This window comes from Orcinus orca, chromosome 14 (assembly GCF_937001465.1).
Source record: "Orcinus orca chromosome 14, mOrcOrc1.1, whole genome shotgun sequence".
Taxonomy (NCBI): Eukaryota; Metazoa; Chordata; class Mammalia; order Artiodactyla; family Delphinidae; genus Orcinus; species Orcinus orca.
Genome location: NC_064572.1, coordinates 81,728,847 through 81,750,574, shown reverse-complemented (window position 1 = coordinate 81,750,574; position 21,728 = coordinate 81,728,847). Strand labels below are relative to the sequence as shown.

General features: G+C 40.2%; 2 protein-coding genes across 8 annotated transcripts in view; both read right to left on the bottom strand.

The window, feature by feature from the left end:
- PSTK (phosphoseryl-tRNA kinase) overlaps positions 1-21,728 on the bottom strand; it is a 329,297-nt gene that overhangs the window by 256,814 nt on the left and 50,755 nt on the right. The window lies entirely within an intron of this gene.
- The window catches only part of ACADSB (acyl-CoA dehydrogenase short/branched chain), a 37,792-nt gene continuing 22,992 nt past the window's right edge, over positions 6,929-21,728 (bottom strand). The window contains exons 4-12 of one of the 7 annotated variants that reach the window (XR_007471218.1): positions 20,365-20,571; positions 19,643-19,813; positions 18,448-18,573; positions 17,155-17,247; positions 13,738-13,827; positions 12,681-12,818; positions 10,330-10,429; positions 9,427-9,613; positions 6,929-8,326 (exon numbers count right to left, since the gene is read on the bottom strand). Coding sequence is in view for 6 of the 7 variants with exons in the window: in XM_049696776.1 (XP_049552733.1) it covers positions 9,543-9,613; positions 10,330-10,429; positions 12,681-12,818; positions 13,738-13,827; positions 17,155-17,247; positions 18,448-18,573; positions 19,643-19,813; positions 20,365-20,571 (996 nt within the window). In the remaining variant the exon portion in view is untranslated. Of the gene's footprint in view, positions 9,614-10,329; positions 10,430-12,680; positions 12,819-13,737; positions 13,828-17,154; positions 17,248-18,447; positions 18,574-19,642; positions 19,814-20,364; positions 20,572-21,728 lie in introns of all 7 variants that reach the window. The other 6 variants (XM_049696776.1, XM_049696777.1, XM_049696778.1 and 3 more) reach the window with 6 other exon arrangements.

Sequence of the window (21,728 nt, the reverse complement as noted above, 5' to 3'; positions counted from 1 at the left end):
GGTGGCCTAGTGGTTAGGATTCTGGACTTTCACTGCTGTGGCCCAGGGTTCAATCCCTGGTCAGGCAACTGAGATCCTGCAAGCCATGTGGTTCAGCCAAAACTTAATTAATTAATTAATTTAAAAAAACCCAACGAGACCATAGCTGGGCCTCCGGTGGTAGGCTAGCCCCAGGCCCAGGGACATCAGGGCCTGGCCTCCTCACCTTCAGAGAACACGTGCAGAAATGCTGGCGGGGGAGATGTTCTCTCTTACACAGGGCATGCTGAAATTACTGTGGGAAACCCATAAAGTGAGGTAGTAAAAATGCAAGAGGAAATAGGGGCCAGAAAAATGTTAGAAGTTAAGGGCATAGGACAATTTCAGAAGAACATAAGAGAAAAATGAGTCTTGAGAGAAATTACAGAAAAGCCTTAAAACCAACCCACCTATCTGAGAGCACTCTCTTCCGGATGGTACCAAGGAAGCATGAGGATTTCTTTCAAGAGATATTCCCTTCAGATGCCTGTGGACTCTTCTGACTTTTGCATAATCACATGAAGCTCCTTCCTCTAAGGGGCCAGTGGTGAACACTACAGTATTGGATTTGGATTCAGCTTCTTCTTCATCTACATTATTAGTCAGAGATGAAGAAATAAACTTGTTTTGAAATTTTTACTCTTCTGGAGATTGCCCTGGATTGCTGAAGCCCAGTGGAAATTTCAGACCAAAACATCTGCTGGAATGAGGCAAGCATTTGTATAAACTTAGGGTCAACTGAGGTGAGAAGTGTGTTAACCCCAAGACAGCATGAATGTCCACCAAATGATGCCTTCTTAGAACACGACAGTAGATGAACGGAGCCTACATTTTTTAATGCTGAAAAAACAATATCCATGCCTTTCTATATCTAGCCAGTTTTTTTTTGTATAACTTTTTTTTAATTGGAGTATAGTTGCTTTACAACGTTGTGTTAGTTTCTGCTTTACAACGAAGTCAATCAGCTATATGTATACATATATCCCCTCCCTCTTGGACCTCCCTCCCACTACCACCCCCCAATCCCACCCACCTAGGTCATCACAGGGCACTGAGCTGAGCTCCCTGCGCTATACAGTTTCCCACTAGCTATCTGTTTTACACATGGTAGTGTATATATGTCAAACCCAATCTCCCAATTCATCCCCCTCCACCTCCCCCTCCCATGTCCACATGTCCGTTCTCTACGTCTGCATCTCTATTCCTGCGCTACAAATAAGTCAGAAAGAGAAAAACAAATACCATATATTAGCACATATATGTGGAACCTAGAAAAATGGTACAGATGAATCTAGCCAGCTTTTAATGTTGGTACATTTCTGGGCTTCCCTGGTGGCGCAGTGTTTGAGAATCTGCCTGCCAGTGCAGCGGACACGGGTTCGAGCCCTGGTCTGGGAAGATCCCACATGCCACGGAGCAACTAGGCCCGTGAGCCACAACTACTGAGCCTGCACGTCTGGAGCTTGTGCTCCGCAACAAGAGAGGCCGCGACAGTGAGAGGCCCACGCACCGCGATGAAGAGTGGCCCCTGTTCGCCGCAACTAGAGAAAGCCCATGCACAGAAATGAAGACCCAACACAGCCAATAAATAAATAAATAAATAAAAAAAATTTTAAAAATAAATTTAATGTTGGTATGTTTCAATCTGAGTAATTTCCAAGACTTCTTGCCCATTGGACAAGTGCAGGGTTGTTTCAGTCTCAAAAATGCCCTTTATTACAAAATACATTTAAAATGAGCTTAGCAGCAATCAATACGTGTATCCTTAGCCTTTGTCTACTTGGAAAAATCAATTGGGTTGAAAAGATGGAGTATTAATGTGCAAAGGAACTGTACATACATTATACAGTGATAGGTTTCTGTTGTATGACTGAGTGCAAAATAAGGCAAGGGGGCTTCCCTGGTGGCGCAGTGGTTGAGAGTCCGCCTGCCGATGCAGGGACACGGGTTCGTGCCCCGGTCCGGGAAGATCCCACATGCCGCGGAGCGGCTGGGCCCGTGAGCCATGGCCGCTGAGCCTGTGCGTCCAGAGCCTGTGCTCTGCAACGGGAGAGGCCACAACGGTGAGAGGCCCGCGTACCGCAAAAAAAAAAAAAGACTAGAAGTTATTCTAAAACACAGTGAGGACGTTAGTGTGGAGGATAGAAGAGCTGCAATCGTGGAATCTTGATAAATGGTAGAATTTCCACTTATGGGAAAAGAAACCAAGAGTCAGCCGAAAGTAGACATTTTGTCAAAAAGTAAAGGAAGCAGAATCTTAGAAGTGGGGTATCCAAAGCTATGTTCGGAATGGATATAATCAGCCACGAATTAAGGGTAAAAAGATAACTTTAAGAACATGGTTGAAACTCACTGACAAAAGTGAACGTCAAGCAAAAAGGGATTAAAGGATCAGGCGATGAGTACGAGGGGTTGGTGCAGGGAGAATGGAGCAGCAGCTCACGGAAGCTTATCCTTTAAGGATGGGGAGACCCGAGCACTTCTGTAGATTGAGGCAAGGAGCCAATCGGGCTAGACAGGTTACAAATGAAATTCAGAGAGAATAATAATAACCTGAGTTCCTAGGGGAGGTCTTCTTTTCTTTTTTCTTTTGGTGTGACACCCTGACTGACCAACTTGAGTAAAATCAGACTTAGGAGGCACTACTTTCATCATGGGCTGGCAAACTTTTCTTTACGCCTCGTGGGCAAGAGGCAAAATTAAGGAGATTATGCACATATTTACATACCATTTAAAACGTTAAAAAAAAAAAAATCTACTTTGCAGGTCATAGGCCCTAGTTTTGCTCACCCAATTTAAACCTGGGTCCTTGGACTTGAGATGTTTTGAAATTTATTTTTCTTGTCCAAGAAAGTATTATGTTTCAATACCTCCGATTGAATCACATAAAATCAAATTACAACTAAAGACAAGATGCTAATCCCAAGGCCAGTGTGGACGGTCCAGTTCATACCCGAGTATGCGCCCAACCCAACCCAACCCGGGGAAGTCCCCGCTCAGCAAAGCAAGACACACACTGCTTTTCGTGGGAGGGTCTTTCAACGTGGTCAGTGCTATTTACCCACAGAGGTCAAACCTTCAAGGGCTTAGGTGTCAGCCCCCTTTTCTGTCCTCTCTGTGTCAGAGTCTTTGTCTCCCGTGTGGCCGAATGGAGATGCCTACGTGGCTGTGGCTATTTGAGAAAAGCAGAAAAGTTGGTTAAAGGGGAATTGATGCACAAGAGTGAAAAATTTCCCTAACCCTATACACAGCTTTAATTTATTTTCAATTACACAAGATTATATTTACTTATTACAATTGCACAATATTATGAAATTATAAAAATTCAAACAATCTAGATGATGCCAACGACTCTCATGCCGTCTTCTTGGCCCCCACTCCCAGCGCAGCCCTCAGTGTGATGACTGTATTTTCCCAGTTTATTCTAAGAATTTATATACATGCTTGGACTTACAGAAATATATAGATTTCTACTGTTCTCCACAAATCTTATGTGATTTGTTATTTTCTTAAACAATATAAGCTGGTGATGATTTAACCTCAGAACATGGGTCTTATTCTTTTAAACTGCTGCACAGGATTGCGTAGTGTGTATGTCCATGATTTATATATTCTCCTACCTAGCCATTTCTAATTTTTCACTACTACAAACTATGCTGTCCTTAAGGTCCCTGACATGCCTTCTTGTCCATCCTCCCAGAAGCACTGACTAAAACAGCTCAGTTTCCCATACTTTTATTGACAATTTGTAATTTATATCTTTATTTTCTAATTAACCAAGGTTATTTAAAGTTATGATGAGTTTTTTTGCATCCTATATTTTGGTTATTTACTTCTCATTGTGTACAGTGAATGTTGCCTGTAAATCTGTCTTTTTGGAGTTTGTAGAAGTTTCCTTTGTGGCAAAATTCTAGATTAGACAATTCATTTGCATTTGAAAAGAAAGTTTCCCCCCTCTCTCTCTCTCTATATATATATCAAACTTGTTAATTATGCTACCCAATCCCTCTCTATCTGTTCTTACCATTTCCTACTTGACTTGTTGATTTCTAAGTCAGAGGCTGTGATTATGGCTTTGTCAATGTTTTCACTGTATTTTTATTTTTTGTTTTGTTGTATATAGTTCCTAACCATGTTGTTAGAGACATAAACTTCATGATTATTGGAACTTCTTGGTGAAGTCTTCCTGTTTTATTATGAGATATCCTTTTTTTGTCCTTTAAAATTATTTTTGCCTTTAATTCAGCTTTTTATTAAAAAAATAAATTATTTATTTTTGGCTGCGTTGGGTCTTCATTGCTGCGTCCTGGCTTTCTCTAGTTGCGGCGAGCGGGGGCTACTCTTCATTGTGGTGCAAGGGCTTCTCATTGCAGTGGCTTCTCTTGTTGCGGAGCACGGGCTCTAGGCACGCGGGCTTCAGTAGTTGTGGCTCATGGGCTCTAGAGTGCAGGCTCAGTAGTTGCAGCACACAGGCTTAGTTGCTCCGTGGCAATGTGTTCCCTGCATTGGCAGGCGGATTCTTAACCACTGCGCCACCAGGGAAGCCCCTAATTCAGTTTTGATTGCTGTTCCTGCTTTCCTTTTAGTAGCATTTGTATGGTCTTTTTCCTTCTCTTTATCTCAGCTTTCCTGTGCTGCTTTTTTTAGGTGTTTCTAATGTTATGTAGCTGGGATTTAAATTTTCCTTTTGTGTCATCTTTACATCTTTTATTTCGAACAGGTGAGTTTAACCCATTTATACCTATAAGTCCTACTATGTTTGGCTATATTCCTGCCTTATTTTGTTTTACACTTCCCATGATTTCTTTGGGAAAAAAAAAGTTTTGTAAAGTTAGGTTTTTTCCCCTGTATAATGTGAGCTATCCATACAAGTGATGGCAAGTCAAACATCCTACAGCCACACCCACTCAGCTCTGCATCCTGCTTGTCTTCCTTCCTACCTCAGGGTGGCTTTTTGATGGCTGTGATGGAGATGATTTTTTTTTGGTGGGGGGGTATTTCTGTAATTCCCTTTTCAGTACTTTTCTCATCCCTCTACTGCAGCGGTCCCCAGCCTTTTTGGCACCAGGGACTGGTTTTGTGGAAGACAGTTTTTCCACGGACGTGGGGTAGGGGCATGGTTTCAGGATGATTCGAGTGCATTACATTTACTGTGCACTTTATTTCTATTATTACATTGTAATATATAATGAAACAATTATACAACTCACCATAATACTGACAGGAGGTGGAGCTCAGGCGGTAGTGCGAGCAATGGGGAGTGGCCATAAATACAGATGAAGCTTTGCTCGCTCACCTGCCTTTCCCCCCCTGCTGTGCGGCCCTGTTCCTAACAGACCAAGGACCGGTATCAGTCCATGGCCCAGGGGTTGGGGACCCCTGCTCTACTGCATCTTCCTACTGCCCTATCCACCTACTCTCCCATTCTTTCTCTGAGAACACAGATGATCCCACCACATCTATTTATTTTTTACAGGCCATGTTCTCAGCTAGCTTCTCTGCTTTAAAAGATCTGAAACAATCCTGAAGAATTATTAGCTAGTAAAGGGCTAGTTGGCAGTGGCATTTTACCAGAAGACTCCTGAAAATTAACAAACCTTAAAGACCCAAAGGAATGAACCTGGGAGGGCCTTCATCAGCCAGACTGCCCAAGTTTGAATCACTTCTGTCATGTATCAATAAGCAATTTATTTCCCTCTTCATGCCTCAGTCTCCTTGCCTTTACAATAGGCTAACAAGAGCACCTACTCTATAGGGCTGTGAGTTACTATGTGTCAAGAGCATAGAATAATGGCTGGCACATGATAAGAGCTCAAGAGAGCTTAGCGCTATTTTTATCATTCTAACAGATCTAAAGAAATACTTTTGCATAAGGTTGGCCTTGGTGGTTTTCTATGTGTGAAGATACACCAATGAGAACAGAAGAAAGACACCTGACATAAATACATTTCGATAAGAATCTGGTCTTACTCATCTTTGCATGGCAGCTTGGAGCCCATGGCACCTTGGGCCCCTGCTCGGCGCAGGTCACTGAATGACTGCTCGGAACAGGTCATTGAATGACAAATGAAAACAGGGACTAACACCTAGATTTCTAAAATAATGTAGGAAATAATGGGGAACAGATAGGCTGAAATCTCCTATAAGGTTAGACAATAGTGTATTACTGAGTAAAAGGTTCAACGATATAAAATTTCCAGAAGTACTACTATAAACATGGGCATAAATATCATCTAGATAAGAGCTATACTGTGAAGATGTGCTCAGAAGAGGTGACCTCTCTATCGAAGAGCTGCTTATTTTGTTTTTTAAAAAAGGGAGTCCCTCTGGTAAAATTTTATTTAGCATCAAGAATTTAAAGTTAAATTATAAGACCTCTTCCCTGAAAACAAACAAAATTGGTTTACATGAGAGTCAAGCTATCAGCTTGGTAAACAGAGGTGTTGTGTCTATCTTGCAGGAAGGTTACATTATTTTCTTACTTCTTCTGTATGTATAACAAACAATTTTGCTTTATTAGAGTAGCAAAAGTCTCCAGTTAGTGCTTTATTTTTTCATTCTCCATAGAATACTGGTTTTGTAACACTGATTACAGTCTGATACGTACCATTACAACAAAAGTTTCACTTTATGAAAGATCAGCAAAAATACATCAGCAAGGATATAACTAGTGCATTTACTAAAACACAGCATAATCATAAAACCAAGTGATCACACACAATAATCTTTACATTTGACATACCAGCTACATCCTAGGAGAGCCAGTGTGTTTGGCAGGTGATTGATATATGTAAGTAACGACACTGATCAATCTTAACACTTCTGAAATGTTAATTCTTTATCAGTTAAACCTAAAATAAATCAATAGAGTATTGAAACATAACAAGGATGAAATCCAAAATTTGTTGAACAGAGACAGCAGTAAACAGTAGGAAGAGCACTGAATTGGGACCTAGTACATTTGGATCCTTGTCTTATCTTTGGCCTTGGATGGATGGATGACCTTGGGCAAGTATTCTGGGTTACATGAATCCTTCACTCTTAAATGAGAGAGTTGGCTGGATGGTTCTCTAAACTCTTTCTAGATTTAGCTTTCCATAATTCTAAAATCTTTGACACCAATTCATTTTTGTGTTGTAAAGTGAAACGTCTAACAATACTACCTTGGCAGTTGGGTTGAGTCCAGCTCTGCCACACAAATACGACTTGTTGCTTGTGTTCAAGTCTCTTCCTTCTGAGCCCCGTGACAGCCCTATCCTCAAATTAACGAACAGTAATGACAGGTTTCAGGAGGTAAACAAGCTCGTCCTCCACTAGACACAAACTCAAGACCCCCAAAGTCATGGTTATTAAGAGAAGCTATAATGGAAGAACTATGGGGACAACCCACAACATCCTCTTTGGTAAACGGTACAATAACACAATTCAGTAATAGAAGGCAGGTACAGATATTAATTACAGTACATAATTAATTTTCAACTGTTATTTGTGAACCTGTACAAAAAATATACACACAATTAGAACTGTATCAATATGAACTATAAATTCAAGGTCTAGATGTACATGGGAGCCTCTCTCATGCTACTAACCTGAAAGAGGCTTATTGTAGTTTCACGTGTTTGTAACTCTACAGGAGGAAGCTAGGATTCTCTTTACTAACCATTGGCTTCTATTCCGTTACCTGAAAAGCCCACCTCTCTCGCATAATCACAGAAATTAAAGATGTCCAAGCCCCCCTTTAGGGCATTTCCTCCAACCCCTACTTTCCTTATCAGATTACTGTCTTTTTGTTCTAAAACACTGAATGACTGGCTTCCATCAGCCCTATCTGAAAATCAAGTAGACTTTCTCTCTTTTGACCTAAGGTCTAAATTTGTCCGTATTTCTTCCTAATATTTTAATGTAATTCCTGTCTCAATCGTATTTACACAATTCTGAATATTTAACTATGGTATCCATTATAGAAATTAACCCAATTCAATGAACATGAATGCGCAAAGCAAAATTACTTTGAAAATGTCACGTTTTCTTAATAAGCATTATCCTTTCATTAAAGTACTAAAGTGCTTCCCTTTTGACAGCAGTGATTACTTTAAGCAACTGTATGAGCCTTGAAACATTTTCCAACACCTCTAACCCATGCCCCCTTCCAGAAAATATAAAACACTCACCTTTCACTGTCCTCCTCCCTCCTGAGGGGACTGAGGACCTGTACCCTACAAGGTCTCTCTGATTGAGAATCCCTGATACTGAAGAAATGGCATCGCCAGCCGTCTATTATGTTGAGCTTTGCCTTTCCATAATTTGACTGTAAAACAACAGATTTATTTTTGCCTTCCCAGAAATGTCATTTTTTCTATTACCAAATATGCTTTTTGAACTCCACAGCTCCCTTCTATCCCTCATTCCTTACAAGATTTTAATACACTTCTTTATGGGGACAAGACATCTCCTCTTGAGAATCACTGAACTAAAATATAATTTCTGAATTACTATTCATGATAAAGCTCAATAACTAAGTTTGAGAAAACAGTATTCAATTTAAAGACAGAAAAAAATAGATATTACAATATTGAGTATATTCTAATTATTAAACAAAATTATTTAAATTTCATACTTGAAAACTAATGTAGAGACTTGTTTTTAAAATGATCTACTGGGGCTTCCCTGGTGGCGCAGTGGTTGAGAGTCCGTCTGCCGATGCAGGGGACACGGGTTCGTGCCCCGGTCCGGGAAGATCCCACATGCCGCGGAGCGGCTGGGCCTGTGAGCCATGGCCGCTGAGCCTGCGCGTCCGGAGCCTGTGCTCCGCAACAGGAGAGGCCACACAACAGTGAGAGGCCCACGTACCGCAAAAAAAAAAAAAAAAAAAAAAAAAAAGATCTACTGAAACCATAATGAAATGCACCTTTCATACCATAATGAAATGCACCTTTCATACTGGTCAATTATAGTAGCAAATTATATTGCTTTCCTTTGTTGAAATGCTTTCTTTGATTATATAAACTACAGAGTTATACCCTCCATTTTCCACTCATTTTCAGATATTCAGAACTAAAACTTTTAGATTTTTCTAAATAAATTTTTATCAGTTGCTACCTAGTTTAGCAACTTAGAATCGAATCTATTTCTTCTATAGAATTGCCAACTATCACAAACGTCTCTCTGACTGATGCACAATGACAGGGATATAAAATACCCATGTCTGCAAGAAATACTTATATTGTCTTTATTTTTCCAAATTCCAATACAGTGAAATTCTATATACCCTGAAGCTAAAATGATAATGCACATAGAGTTTTAAAAATAGTTTTGGAGAAAATATGGATGTATTTCTTCCCAAAATTTAAAAATGATTTTCTGCACCTAAGTTAAGCAGATTGGAAAGAGGAGACAGGAAAGGTCTACCTCCAGATCCAAGGTGAAGGGCCTAAATAAAATCGTTCAATGCAGCCCCCAACAAGGCACAATAGTTTAAAATTTTACACCAGTGACACCAGGGAGGGGTCCTACTCCCGTGGCTGTCAGTATTCTGAATCTATGCGCTTTGCAATGGTGTTCAGCTGCATATTTGAAGTTCCTTCATATATCGTACCTTAAACAAAGGGGAAAAAAGGAACAATTAGGAGTGGAGATGTGGTTAAGAGTCTATACAAGAAACAGCTCTGCAAACATTACCTCTGCATTTACTGTAAAACTTTACCAGGAATACTGTCCAATGTCCCCTGAATATGGTACTATTTGACAAGGTAATTCTGCCTAAGAGATAACAATTTTCTATTTGGTTTACAGATTTCCAGAATCAGTATTAAACAGCTGGAAGTTTTTTGTTCCTAAACTATCAACACACGAGCCTGGATGGTTCCTCAGGAACAGGCAGCTTTCATAACTGCTGTTTCTATTTTCCTACCTGGCAGTGGAGCAGCGGAATGCTCAGGCTTGGGCAGGCACTTAGTGTCTAAAACTAGAACTGAGCTTCAAGCAACAGCATTAAACTAATAGAAAATATTAACATTTTTAGTAAAAGAAAAATTAAGACAGTAGATTTTGTTGTGGTTTCACTGAAAGGCCTTCAGAGGCCTTGGGGCATTTAAAAAGGAAATTTGATGTTTTAAAATATATATATAAAAATCTATTTTTTTGAAGGAAGAAGTAGGGGAAAACAACCCAGCCACAAGAAAAGGAGAGCCAATAAACATAATAACTGAAGAGATTAAAATTGCCTTTGCCTACGTACCAGTAGTTAAAAAAATCAAACAGATACAACAGCCTACAGAGTCAAAACAAAATAAATGTAAAAACTCTGTTTACCAATCTTCGCATCTCGGAAGTATTTTTCCACGGGGTAATTTTTGGTGTAGCCTACTCCTCCCATCCAGTCGATACATTTGCCAGTTATTAGGCCCGCAATCTACCAAAAAGCAGCAGCAAATCACATGTTGAAGCCACATAACTTATGCATTACAAACACTCTTGTAGAATATTCTTAGTAACGTGGATTCACTGTTATTGGCAGTTGGAAGGATTGAAGTCATTTTATAAATTAGCATTTCTCCTTAGTCCCATTCTCTATACATACCATTTATGTAAAATACCCTATTAGTTCACAAAACTCTTATTTTCTTAAGAAAATTAGGGTATTTGTTTAGACTCATACTTGTCGACAGGTATCATTTACTCAGCAAATGTTAATCAAGGGCCTTCTTATGTCACCCACTCTGCCAGCCACAATGGTGAGGGGTGGCCAGTCACTCACTGCCCTTTTGGTCCTGCTGGTCATTCAGAGAGACAGAGATTGAATAGCAATCACCGAAAGTGAAAAACTGTATGGGGCAAGAGAAGAGCCTGCTAGGGAAGCTGCCGTGACTTAGATGGAGGATAGGTGAGGAAATTACAGCCTCGCTGAGAACTAAAGGATGAGTTAGGGGACATTTCAAGCTGAGGAATGACACGTGGAAAGGCTCCAAGGGGAAAATGGGTTCGTCAGCCTCAAGGGCCTGAGGACCAATGGGCTGGGATCGGGGTGACCTGTAAAAAGGGAATGGGGTGCAGGCGGGCCGCACACGATGGTGAGCAGTTTGAATAACGTACTGGCCCCCAAAGATGTCCACAGGAGAATCCCCAGAAAGTGTAAATGTTCATCACCTACATGGCATAGAGACTTGCAGGTGTGATTAAGTTAAGAACCTTGAGATGGGGTGATGATCCCAGACTATCTGGGCCGGTCTCATGTAATCCCAAGGGTCCTTATAAAGGAAAGAGGGAGGCAGAGAAGACGATGTAACCACGGACACAGAAAGCAGTCAGATCTGAACACCCTACACTGTTGGCTCTGAAGATGGAGGGAGGGGCTGTGAGTCCAAGAAACAGAGTTGGCTCCAGAAGCTGGAAAAGAAAAGAAAATGGATTCTCCCCTAGAGCCTCCAGAAAGGCAGCTCTGCTGACACGTTAATTTTATCCCAGTGAGACTCATTTCAGACGTCTCACCTCCAGAGCTGTGACATAATAGAACTGTACTGTCTTAGGCCACTACATTTTTGGTATTTGTTAAAAGTAGCAATAGGAACAAATAGAAAGGCCCCATTTGTTGTGAGGAGCCACTGAAGGGTTTAAAGCTGGAGCGTGGCATGGCCTCATGGACACCTTGAAAAGGGACACTGGATGGGAGAAAGCAACAGGGGAAAACAAGAGGCTAGAAGGTGAGTCCAGTGGTTTGATAAAGAAACGGCACAACTTGGACTAGACAGGTGGCAGTACGAAGGGAGAGAAAAACAAATTCAAGAAATATTTAGGGGGCTTCCCTGGTGGCGCAGTGGTTGACAGTCCGCCTGCCGATGCAGGGGACATGGGTTCGTGCCCCGGTCCGGGAATATCCCACGTGCCACGGAGCAGCTGGGCCCGTGAGCCATGCCGCTGAGCCTGCACGTCCGGCTCCACAACAGTGAGAGGCCCGTGTACCGCAAAAAAAAAAAAAAAAAGAAAGAAATATTTAGGGAGTTGAATCCTCAAAACGGAGGATGGATTCAACTGGGGGATGAGGGAAAGGAAGGTGTCAAGCAGACTCAGGTTTGCGACTGGGGTCGGGGGGAGGTGGGTAGGTAAAGCAGAAGCGGGATCTATTAGTCTGGAACTCAGAAGGGAGGCTGAGGCAGAAGATTAAATCTGGGGGCTGAAGATGTTAAATAAATATTTGAAGCCAGGGAATGACTAAGACGTACTGCCGAAGCTGGGAGAGAGCAGCCCAGTGATGAGGCTAAGTCTCCACCAAAGTCCAGTGTGTTACATGTAGAATGCATATGCATGAGCGGGAAGCATCAACACATGGACAGTCCCTTCTTGGGCATTCTTATTTCACATTATCTCCAGGGCATTCACTTCGTCCCAACCATCGTTCAGCTGAGGTTCATCCAGGGATTTACGGTGGGCCTTCTACCTGAACTGGGTGCCTCGGTTTCCATCTAAGAGCCTATGAAAACATGGAGACCTCACAGAATCAAAGCACCTCCCTATGGCAGCTTTACGTTTTTGCATTTCTGGTGTAGAAACTAGAAAGTTCATGTTATTTTACTTGAAAAACAAATGCATAACCAATATTTCTAAATGAAGAGGTTAATAAATAAATATCTTTAAAAAATAAAAAGACTGATTTTTTTTTCTTTTACCTCTGATGCATAGTACTTGGCCATAGATGATTCTTTAATGAATGGCCTTCCAGCTTCTAAAAGCCTTGCAGCGTTGTATGTGAGTAATCTTGCAGCTTCTAGCTGGGTGGCCATGTGAGCCACTTGGTGCTGGAGCCCCTGTAACATTCAGGCCCAAGGTAGAGAACTGTGATTTCTGAAAACAGCTCATTGTCGAAGTCCTGCCTGGATGTGGAACACTGACAGATTCAAAATATACCCGTCCAAAAATTCACATTCATTTCGCAAGAATAGTTTAAAATCTGCAATCTAAAATAAACCACTACAGGGACCTCCCTGGCGGTCCAGAGGTTAAGACTCTGTGCTCCCAACGCAGGGGGCCCGGGTTCAATCCCTGGTCGGGGAACTAAGATCCCACATGCCGCAACTTCTGAGCTGGCGCGCCGCAACGAAGACCCCGCGCAGCCACAATAAATGAGTGAATGAATGAATAAATAAATAAATAATATAATAAACCACTACGTGTATTGCTTCTTTAAAAAATTTCAAAGTTCAGGTAATTGTTAACTGCCAAGATTTAAAAAATAAATGATCACAAAATTAGGTTTAAAATTTTGACTTATTTTTAATAATGTGTCAAACACTTGAAACATTTACCTGATTCTGAATCACTCTAGATGGTACAGAGTGTTATCTTTATTTTACAGATGAGGCAGTTGAGGATTGGAGAGGTGAGGTAACTAAAGCTAGTAATAGTAAGACAAAGAACCAGGATTTGAACCCAGGAAGTCTGACTACAGACCCCATGCCCTGGAACTCTGAAGCAGTGAGGAGACAGCTCCCAAGTGCTCACCAAGGTATCCTGAATCATGCCATAGCCAGGCCTCAAGGATTACTGCTCTGCCCTTGGAGAAGGTCAAGGTAGGCACAAGTATATGCACCAAGATCTATTCCTTCCTCTCTGTGCCTCTCCCATTAAAATCCCCGAGGGGATTCCCTTACAGCTTTGTAACGAAGCTCTTCATTAATGGGAAGAGGGAGAGCACAGCACTGTAGAAAGATGGTAATAATTATATACCTGAAAATCAAATATTCTTTTGCCAAATTGTTCCCTTTCTTTAATATATGGAATAGTGTGGTCAAAACATCCTTGAGCCAGTCCCAGCATCTGTTAAAAAAAAAAAAAATCAGAATTTCTTATTTTTTATAAGTTTATGCTCTTAATTATTCAAGTTATGAAGTTATGAAGTTATTCAAGTTATGAATGCTTTTTACAGGCAAATTGAAAAGTTGGGGTAGGGAAAGGACTAGAGATACCGAGATGGTGAGGTCTAATGTTAATGACCTTCATCCACTGCATTTATAGAACTTAAGTTCTAGTAATTGGGAGAAATTTTTTTTTTTTTTTTTTGCGGTACGCGGGCCTCTCACTGCTGTAGCCTCTCCCGTTGCGGAGCACAGGCTCCGGACGCGCAGGCTCAGTGGCCATGGCTCACGGGCCCAGCCGCTCCGCGGCATGTGGGATCTTCCCGGACCGGGGCACGAACCTGTGTCCCCTGCTTCGGCAGGTGGACTCTCAACCACTGCGCCACTGGGGAAGCCCTGGGAGAAAATGTGAGTAATTTCCTGTGAAGAAGAGCACATTTGATTCTAGGAGTTAATCTCCTGGTGTGGCTGTGCTCATGCACCCAGGTTACTTTTTGGGATTCTTCTCCCTTAGGCTTGAGTCTCCAGGCACAAAGTGAGCCTCAGAAATTTTGCTCAAAGACTGGCCTCAAAGACTGTAGAGTAGCTGCCTCTAGTCCTTCTAGAAGTCAAATGTGCAAGGTCACTTCTGGTCTTCTTTTGTATATGATCAGGATTAACAAGAGCTTTGGTGGGTAGGGCATCAGAACATAAAAGAGCAGGGTTTCTCAACGCTGGCAGCACATGAGAATCATCTCGGGGAGCTCAATAATGGGGGTGGTGGTGGTGAGTGTGGCCTAAACACCAGCATTCTAAAAACTCTTTAATGTTTTAATGCACAGCTAGAGCTGAGGATAACTGCACAGAGGAGCTGGTAAAAACATCAGTTTATACATTTCAAGAACTAATCAGGATGTGGTGACAGTTTTAGCTGGACTGTCTCATTGCAAACTAACCTCCGTAACAATTGAATGACTCAACCTTAGAAATTGTTTCTAAATTCTAACATTAGGTAGCCATTAAATCACTATCTAATTACAGATGGCCAAGAGGCACATGAAAAGCTGCTCAACATCACTAATGCAAATCAAAACTACAATGAGGGATCACCTCACACTGGTTGGAATGGGCATCATCAGAAAATCTACAAACAACAAATGCTGGAGAGGGTGTGGAGAAAAGGGAACCCTCTTGCACTGTCGGTGGGAATGTAAATTGATACAGCCACTATGGAGAACAGTAGGGATGTTCCTTAGAAAACTAAAGATAGAATTACCATATGACCCAGCAATCCCACACCTGGGCATATACCCAGAGAAAACCATAATTCAAAAAGACACATGCACCCCATGTTCATTGCAGCACTACTTACAATAGCCAGGTCATGGAAGCAACCTAAATGCCCATCGACAGACGAATGGATAAAGAAGTTGTGGTACATATATACAATGGAATATTACTCAGCCATAAAAAGGAACGAAATTGGGTCATTTGTAGAGAGATGGATGGACCTAGAGACTGTCATACAGAGTGAAGTAAGTCAGAAAGAGAAAAACAAATATTGTACATTAACACATATATGTGGAATCTAGAAAAATGGTACCGATGAACTGGTTTGCAAGGCAGAAACAGAGACACAGATGTATGTAGAGAACAAACGTAAGGACAACAAGGGTGGAAAGGGGAGGGTGGTGGTGGGATGAATTGAGAGATTGGGATTGACATGTATATACTAATATGTATAAAATAGATAACTAATAAAAAAATCACTATCTAATTATGCCAAACCATGTAGGTTTTAGAAAAAGGAAAAGAAAAATCAATAGTTAAAGCTTTTGGGGGAAATGCCCACAAACTTATCAATATTTCATTAGTGTTCATTCAAATTTTCCTTTAGCCTTTTATTTTGAACTTTCTGGAGAATGGAATATTACGCTAAAAATTAAAGGACAAAATCCAAACCAAACCAAAACAAAACCCCAAAAGTAAATTAAGGTGAGACAGCGACTCACTGCACTTTTGGCTATGAGAGAAGATGATGTCATTAAACCCTTATAACTAAAGTTTACAATATGCCAACAATATGGTATATCGACACAAAAACCGTAATTATCAGTTGTCAATCAAAACAGGCTTTTCCAAAACAGTGTAAAATGTTTTCACTATAAATACTGAAAAACTAAATTCTTTACAACTACAGAGTCTTGAGGTTGGATGCCTCCAGTTCACTGTTACATGTGCCTCTTTCTCCAAAAAGCATCCACAGTATTAACCAAGAAATAATAACTACCAGACCTCACCTTTTTCTCTCTTTTTTTCTGACCTTAACTTTTAACTAGGTTATAAGATAACTTGGAGTAATTAGACTAAAGCCCAGACTGTGCATTTACTGCCAGACATCTACATTATTTACAGGTCTGTGAATAAAGAAATCCAGTGTTGTAGTTTTTAATGTCATATCTGATGAAGTTGAATCACAGAAAAACTTTAAAAAGATTATCTAGTTTTGTGGGAAACATGGGTTAAGTTCTGATCTGAGAATACTTTGTTAGCAAATTAACAAAAACAAAACTAGAGTACAATTACAATTTAAATACTCCAAAGAGCTAATATATGCAACATCTTCAAAATCTAAAAGCTGTAAGTTTTTGAATTTTGGATACTCATTGATTAAAAATAAATACATTACAAAAATGAAATAATTCATAATAAAACCAAAGACTTTATTCATTTTGTGATTCTAGGAAATAACTGCTATTACCTAACAGAAAAATTTAATATGCTATAAGGGCAAATTTGGTAAGAAATTGAATAGTTTTCATCATACATAACTGTTTAATTGTTGCCATACCAAAAAAATTGTCTGATTTTCACATGCAAAACACTAAGCAACAAATCTTTTATTATCTATAGAGACTCTTACTACACAATAGAATGTTACTTATTCTTAATTTTAAAAATTTCAGAATGAATCACATACTTTGAAAAGTTGATTTAAAAAAATACCACATTTAATCTATAATGTACTTAAGAAGTTATCGATCCAGGTATTAGATAATACTTTAACGCTCTCAAAGCAGAAAAACTGTTACCACTAAGCCGTTGTTTGGTTCTCAGGACATGATATAATTGACCAAAGTGGAATCTTAAAGAAATCACAGACAGAAGCTACTCTTTTACCTCATGGAAGGGAAGGGTGCCATCTTGTGTTCACAAGCTTCCAAACACTCATTGGTTTCACTGCATTTTTTCTTTTTACGTTTTGACTGTGTGTGGAAGAGTCAAGTTAAAGGACTAAAATTTGACTCACCTGTGCAGCAATTCCTATTCTACTTTCATTAAGACCCCCGATGGCGTACTTATAGCCATGTCCAATTTGTCCCAGGATATTGGCTTCTGGAACCTGAAAAGAAAAACGTGCAGTTATTTCTCAATTTAATTTAACATAATTCATTTTGGTAATATATTTTTTAATGCACATATACTCCCAATTTCTGTGATAATTCTCTAGCATGGTACTTATTAAACTCCAAGGAAATTATCTGCTATGTCTCTGTCTCCCTCTAAACTGTCTCCCACATGCTCTCAGAAGGATAGGACTCAAGTCCGTGCTGTTCACTATTGCATCCTCCAGAGCCCAGCAGAGACGTTCGGTGAATCTAGAAAAATGAAATCTCATACAATTAATCAATATCATAAATGAGTAACAATTTTCCCCGAACTCTTATCTGTATGCTACAATGTAAGATAAAATATTAGGAATAGCAGAAAACATATAAGGGTAGAAACATTTCTTCTGTTGAGACTATTATCACAACCAAAATCAGCTGAGGGCCGTGTGCTTGTGTGTGTGTGTGTGTGTGTGTGTGTGTGTGTGTGTGTGTGTGTGTGTGTGTACACAGGCATGTGTACCAAACAGAAAGGAGGAGAGAAGAAATACATAAAACTATTCAACCGTTTACTTGAAAAAAGATCTAGACCAGGTAATTTTAGAAAATGCACTTAGCTTCTTTAATATGGGCAGTTAGGAGAGAGAGAGAGTGGGCAGAACGGAGAAAGAAAAGGGAAATTAGGAGAAGAAAGACAGTTGGGGTGCAGTAGTGAGGCTCACACGCCATCCATAAGGACACCCCATAGACACACACACAATCCCCAGTGAGCCAAAAGGTCACATCCTGTCCGACCTATGTAAAGTTCTAAAGCACAGCATTCTAGTTATCTTTTCCTCGTTTTTTTTAAGACTCAACTCTAAACTGTGGGCGCTGCCTGGCTGTTTTCCACTCTCACTGAGCAACACCCCCATCTTGTGGCCTTGCTGGGCCGACACCACACTCCTCGGAAGCTATGTGTGATGCGCAAGTACCGGGTTTATGAAGTATAAATGAGATTAATCCTCGGGCTGGCTCTTGAGGCCAGCTGCTGGGCAGACAGGTTTCCACCTCTGGCCTAAACTCTCGTGGGAAGTACATTTAGGTCATAACCTAACCTAAGATCATCGTTCAAGAGTTTTACAAAGTACTCTCCTATGCACGCCTAATAGTGCGACGCCTTTCTCGCACAGTTATACTTCCAGGCAGAGCCATTCCACATCTAGGATACCCACCTTGACATTTTCAAACGTTAATGGGCAGGTAGAAGAAGCTCTGATTCCCATTTTATTCTCTGGTTTCCCTATATGAAGGCCCTCAGTATCACGATCTACCAAGAAGCAGGTAATTCCTTTATACCCCTGAAATGAAGATTTAAAATGCTATAATCACTTTGACTGATAAGATCCCTTGTTTCCAGAGTTCAAAGTAAACAGAAAACGAGGGACTTCCCTGGTAGTCCAGTGCTTAAGAATCCGCCTGTCAATGCAGGGGACATGGGTTCGAGCCCTGGTCTGGGAAGATCCCACATGCCACAGAGCAACTAAGCCCATACACCACAACTACCGAGCCCACGCTCTACAGCCCATGAGCCGCAACTACTGAGCCCGCGTGCTGCAACTACTGAAGCCCACATGCCTAGAGCCCAGGCTCCGCAACAAGAGAAGCCACCGCAATGAGAAGCCCACTCACCACAACAAACAGTAGCCCCCGCTTGCTGCAACTAGAGAAAGCCCGCATGCAGCGACAAAGACCCAGTGCAGCAAAAAAAACAAAAAACAAAGCAAAACAGACTTTAGCAGTAAATACTAATGGACTCAGAATTGCAACATGTGTATTATGAAACAAGAAGTATGGGAGGGCATTAGGTTCGAAATCAAGAACCTTACTATTTATTTTACTCTTTCAGAAACCATTGTGGCTATTAAAATTATTAAGTGACACTAAAGTATTACATGATGAATTCCACATTTTAAATTTAATTTTATTACATATTTTAGTTTTAAAATTTAATTCAATTAAATGCTACACTAGACAAAAAACACAAGATATCTTTATCATTTTGCTATATGTCTATTTTCCAACTGAATAAAACATTTTTAAAAATAAATGTACTATTAAATAGGTAAATTCTTCATTATTAAATAGAAAATCTGAAATTCTACAAAATTTAAGATTAGTCTCCTATACAACAGCTTAGGAGATTAATTAAATCGTCCTCCATGTAGCTAATGTTTATTCATGTTAATTGTAATATTTATTTTAGGATATTAGTAAACCAGAGGATGAAAAGATGTCAGTTGTTTAACCTTTTCAGTACTGAGGAGAATGAAGAATTTAAGACTATGTCCTAAAAACGAAATGGAAGTAGGAAAAAAGAAATGAAAAGATTAGGAGGGAAATGGGGAGCAGCTTTGTTTTCAAACTTACAAGAGTAAGGTCTACATTTGCCATCACCACGAAGAGCCCGGCATCCTTGGCATTGCTAATCCACATCTTTGACCCGTTGATGACATAATAATTTCCCTTTTTATCAGCTTTGGTCTTCAAAGCAAATGAATCGCTACCTGCTCCAGCCTCTGAAAGGCAGAAACTTCCCATCTACACATGCAAAGAAAAAATTCCAAATTAATACCTATATTTATACTTTGCATAACAAATACCCACTTATAGCAAAATAAACATTTGAAAATCAAACTTTTAGCTACTTCTAAAAGCCTGTATGTATCAAAATAGTAATGGTATTCTGACAGTATTATTTTCCAAACTATACCCCACTATTTGTCTAAGGCAGATTTAAAGACCTAAGCACACATATTCAATGTTAAGCTTAATTAAATTGGTTTTCATAATTACAGGAGAAAGACATCTCAATGTAAATGAAACTACCAACAAAGGTATTAGACAATATAATTGGGACCAAAAAAGAAATAATTTTATTGTCCAATGATAATTCCCTACATTTCCAAGTGGCAAATGAGAGGCAGAGTGTATTTTTCTAGTAGCATTAATTTATTGAGCGTTGCTTGAGTTATTAATGGTGCTGTGTTGTGGTCCTGAATAGAAAAGTCAACACTGCGGCTGCTTTTCTCCTGAAAATATCCTATATTTAGAAAAGATCAGATCCATTTCAATAACTCATCTCAACTCACTTGTTCTGTAGCTAGCTTGGGCAAATAGATAGCCTTCTGTTCTTCTGTTCCGTATTTTCCAATTAGCCTGTTAATTATCGTGTTCTGGATGTCACATACCAGAGCCACAGACGCATCAACTTTGGCTAATTCCTCTATCACTAGGATAGAGGAAAAAAATGAAGCTCCTGTTCCTCCATATTTGGTGTCAATTTCAACACCCATCAACTAAAGGAAAAATAAGGAAACATAGATTAAGAAAGCTATTTTTATATTGGACAATTCCTTGCAAGAACAAGTTCAAAAATAATTTGTAACCACATCAGCTTAATTTTAAAATTCTGTATGTATATCTTTCTTTAATTTGGTATGGCTCTTTCACTCTAAGTAACAAAAAAATCTATAACAGAAACTAAATATATTTGCAAAGGATAAAATTACATGCTAGAACTATCATTTGTTTCCTTTTGGGATCTAAAAAACAAAAATAAGAGAGGTAAAATGCTTTGAAGGATACTGGAATGGAATAGTGAGAAAATATATAATTAAGAAACTGAAGAGAGCAGTGGAATATCTAGTTTCATTTAGCGTAATCTCTTCGAGTCAGCCCCCCACCTTGACTCTTTCAGCCGAGATAATAATTGAATGACCATTTCTTTTGGGCCATTTTAGCAAGTCCAGATGGTTAGCAGACCACATGTGGTGGTGTTTCCTAGAACCACACTAGACAAGGCCCAGGTGCCTGGTAAACATGGCCAAATACTGGTCAAGGCTTTCCAGTAACTGCCTGACTGTTCAGTAACCAGTCCTAAGTCCGGAACATGAAACGTCCGTAACACTCCATTTTTAAGTGTCCTCATTTCAGAAGGAGAATGTGTGCACGCATAATTCAAAACCCAAAGCTGTGAACAGGTAAAAGGGCAATGCTTCTTTCTATCCTCTCCAGGCACTCTAGAGTCACACGCACTGCAGCCTGGGTGTTGCTGTTATATTCTAAGCTGATGGGAAACTTAGCTGATATGAAGTTAGAACAACATGGGGGAGGATAGAAAGGCTGAGGGAATCAGAAATGATGTTCTATGAGGAAGAATCCAAGGATTGGGGTGTGCCTGAAGACTGGGGCCAGCCAGCATGAGAATATCGGACTATCATATCTTTAACAGCTGTCAGAGACACTGCTTCTCTAAAAAGGTCACCAAATTCCCCTACACTGGAAATATTTGTCAGTTATTATGGCAGGTGACCTTCATAGAAGTGGGACAACAGAAGCCAGGAGTCACATGAGGCCGAGAATAGCTGGTGCAGGATGTGCAACGCAGACCCTCCACGGGGTACGACATGCAGACAGGAGCAGCTGTGGAGGTGGCAGGCAACTCGTCGCTGCG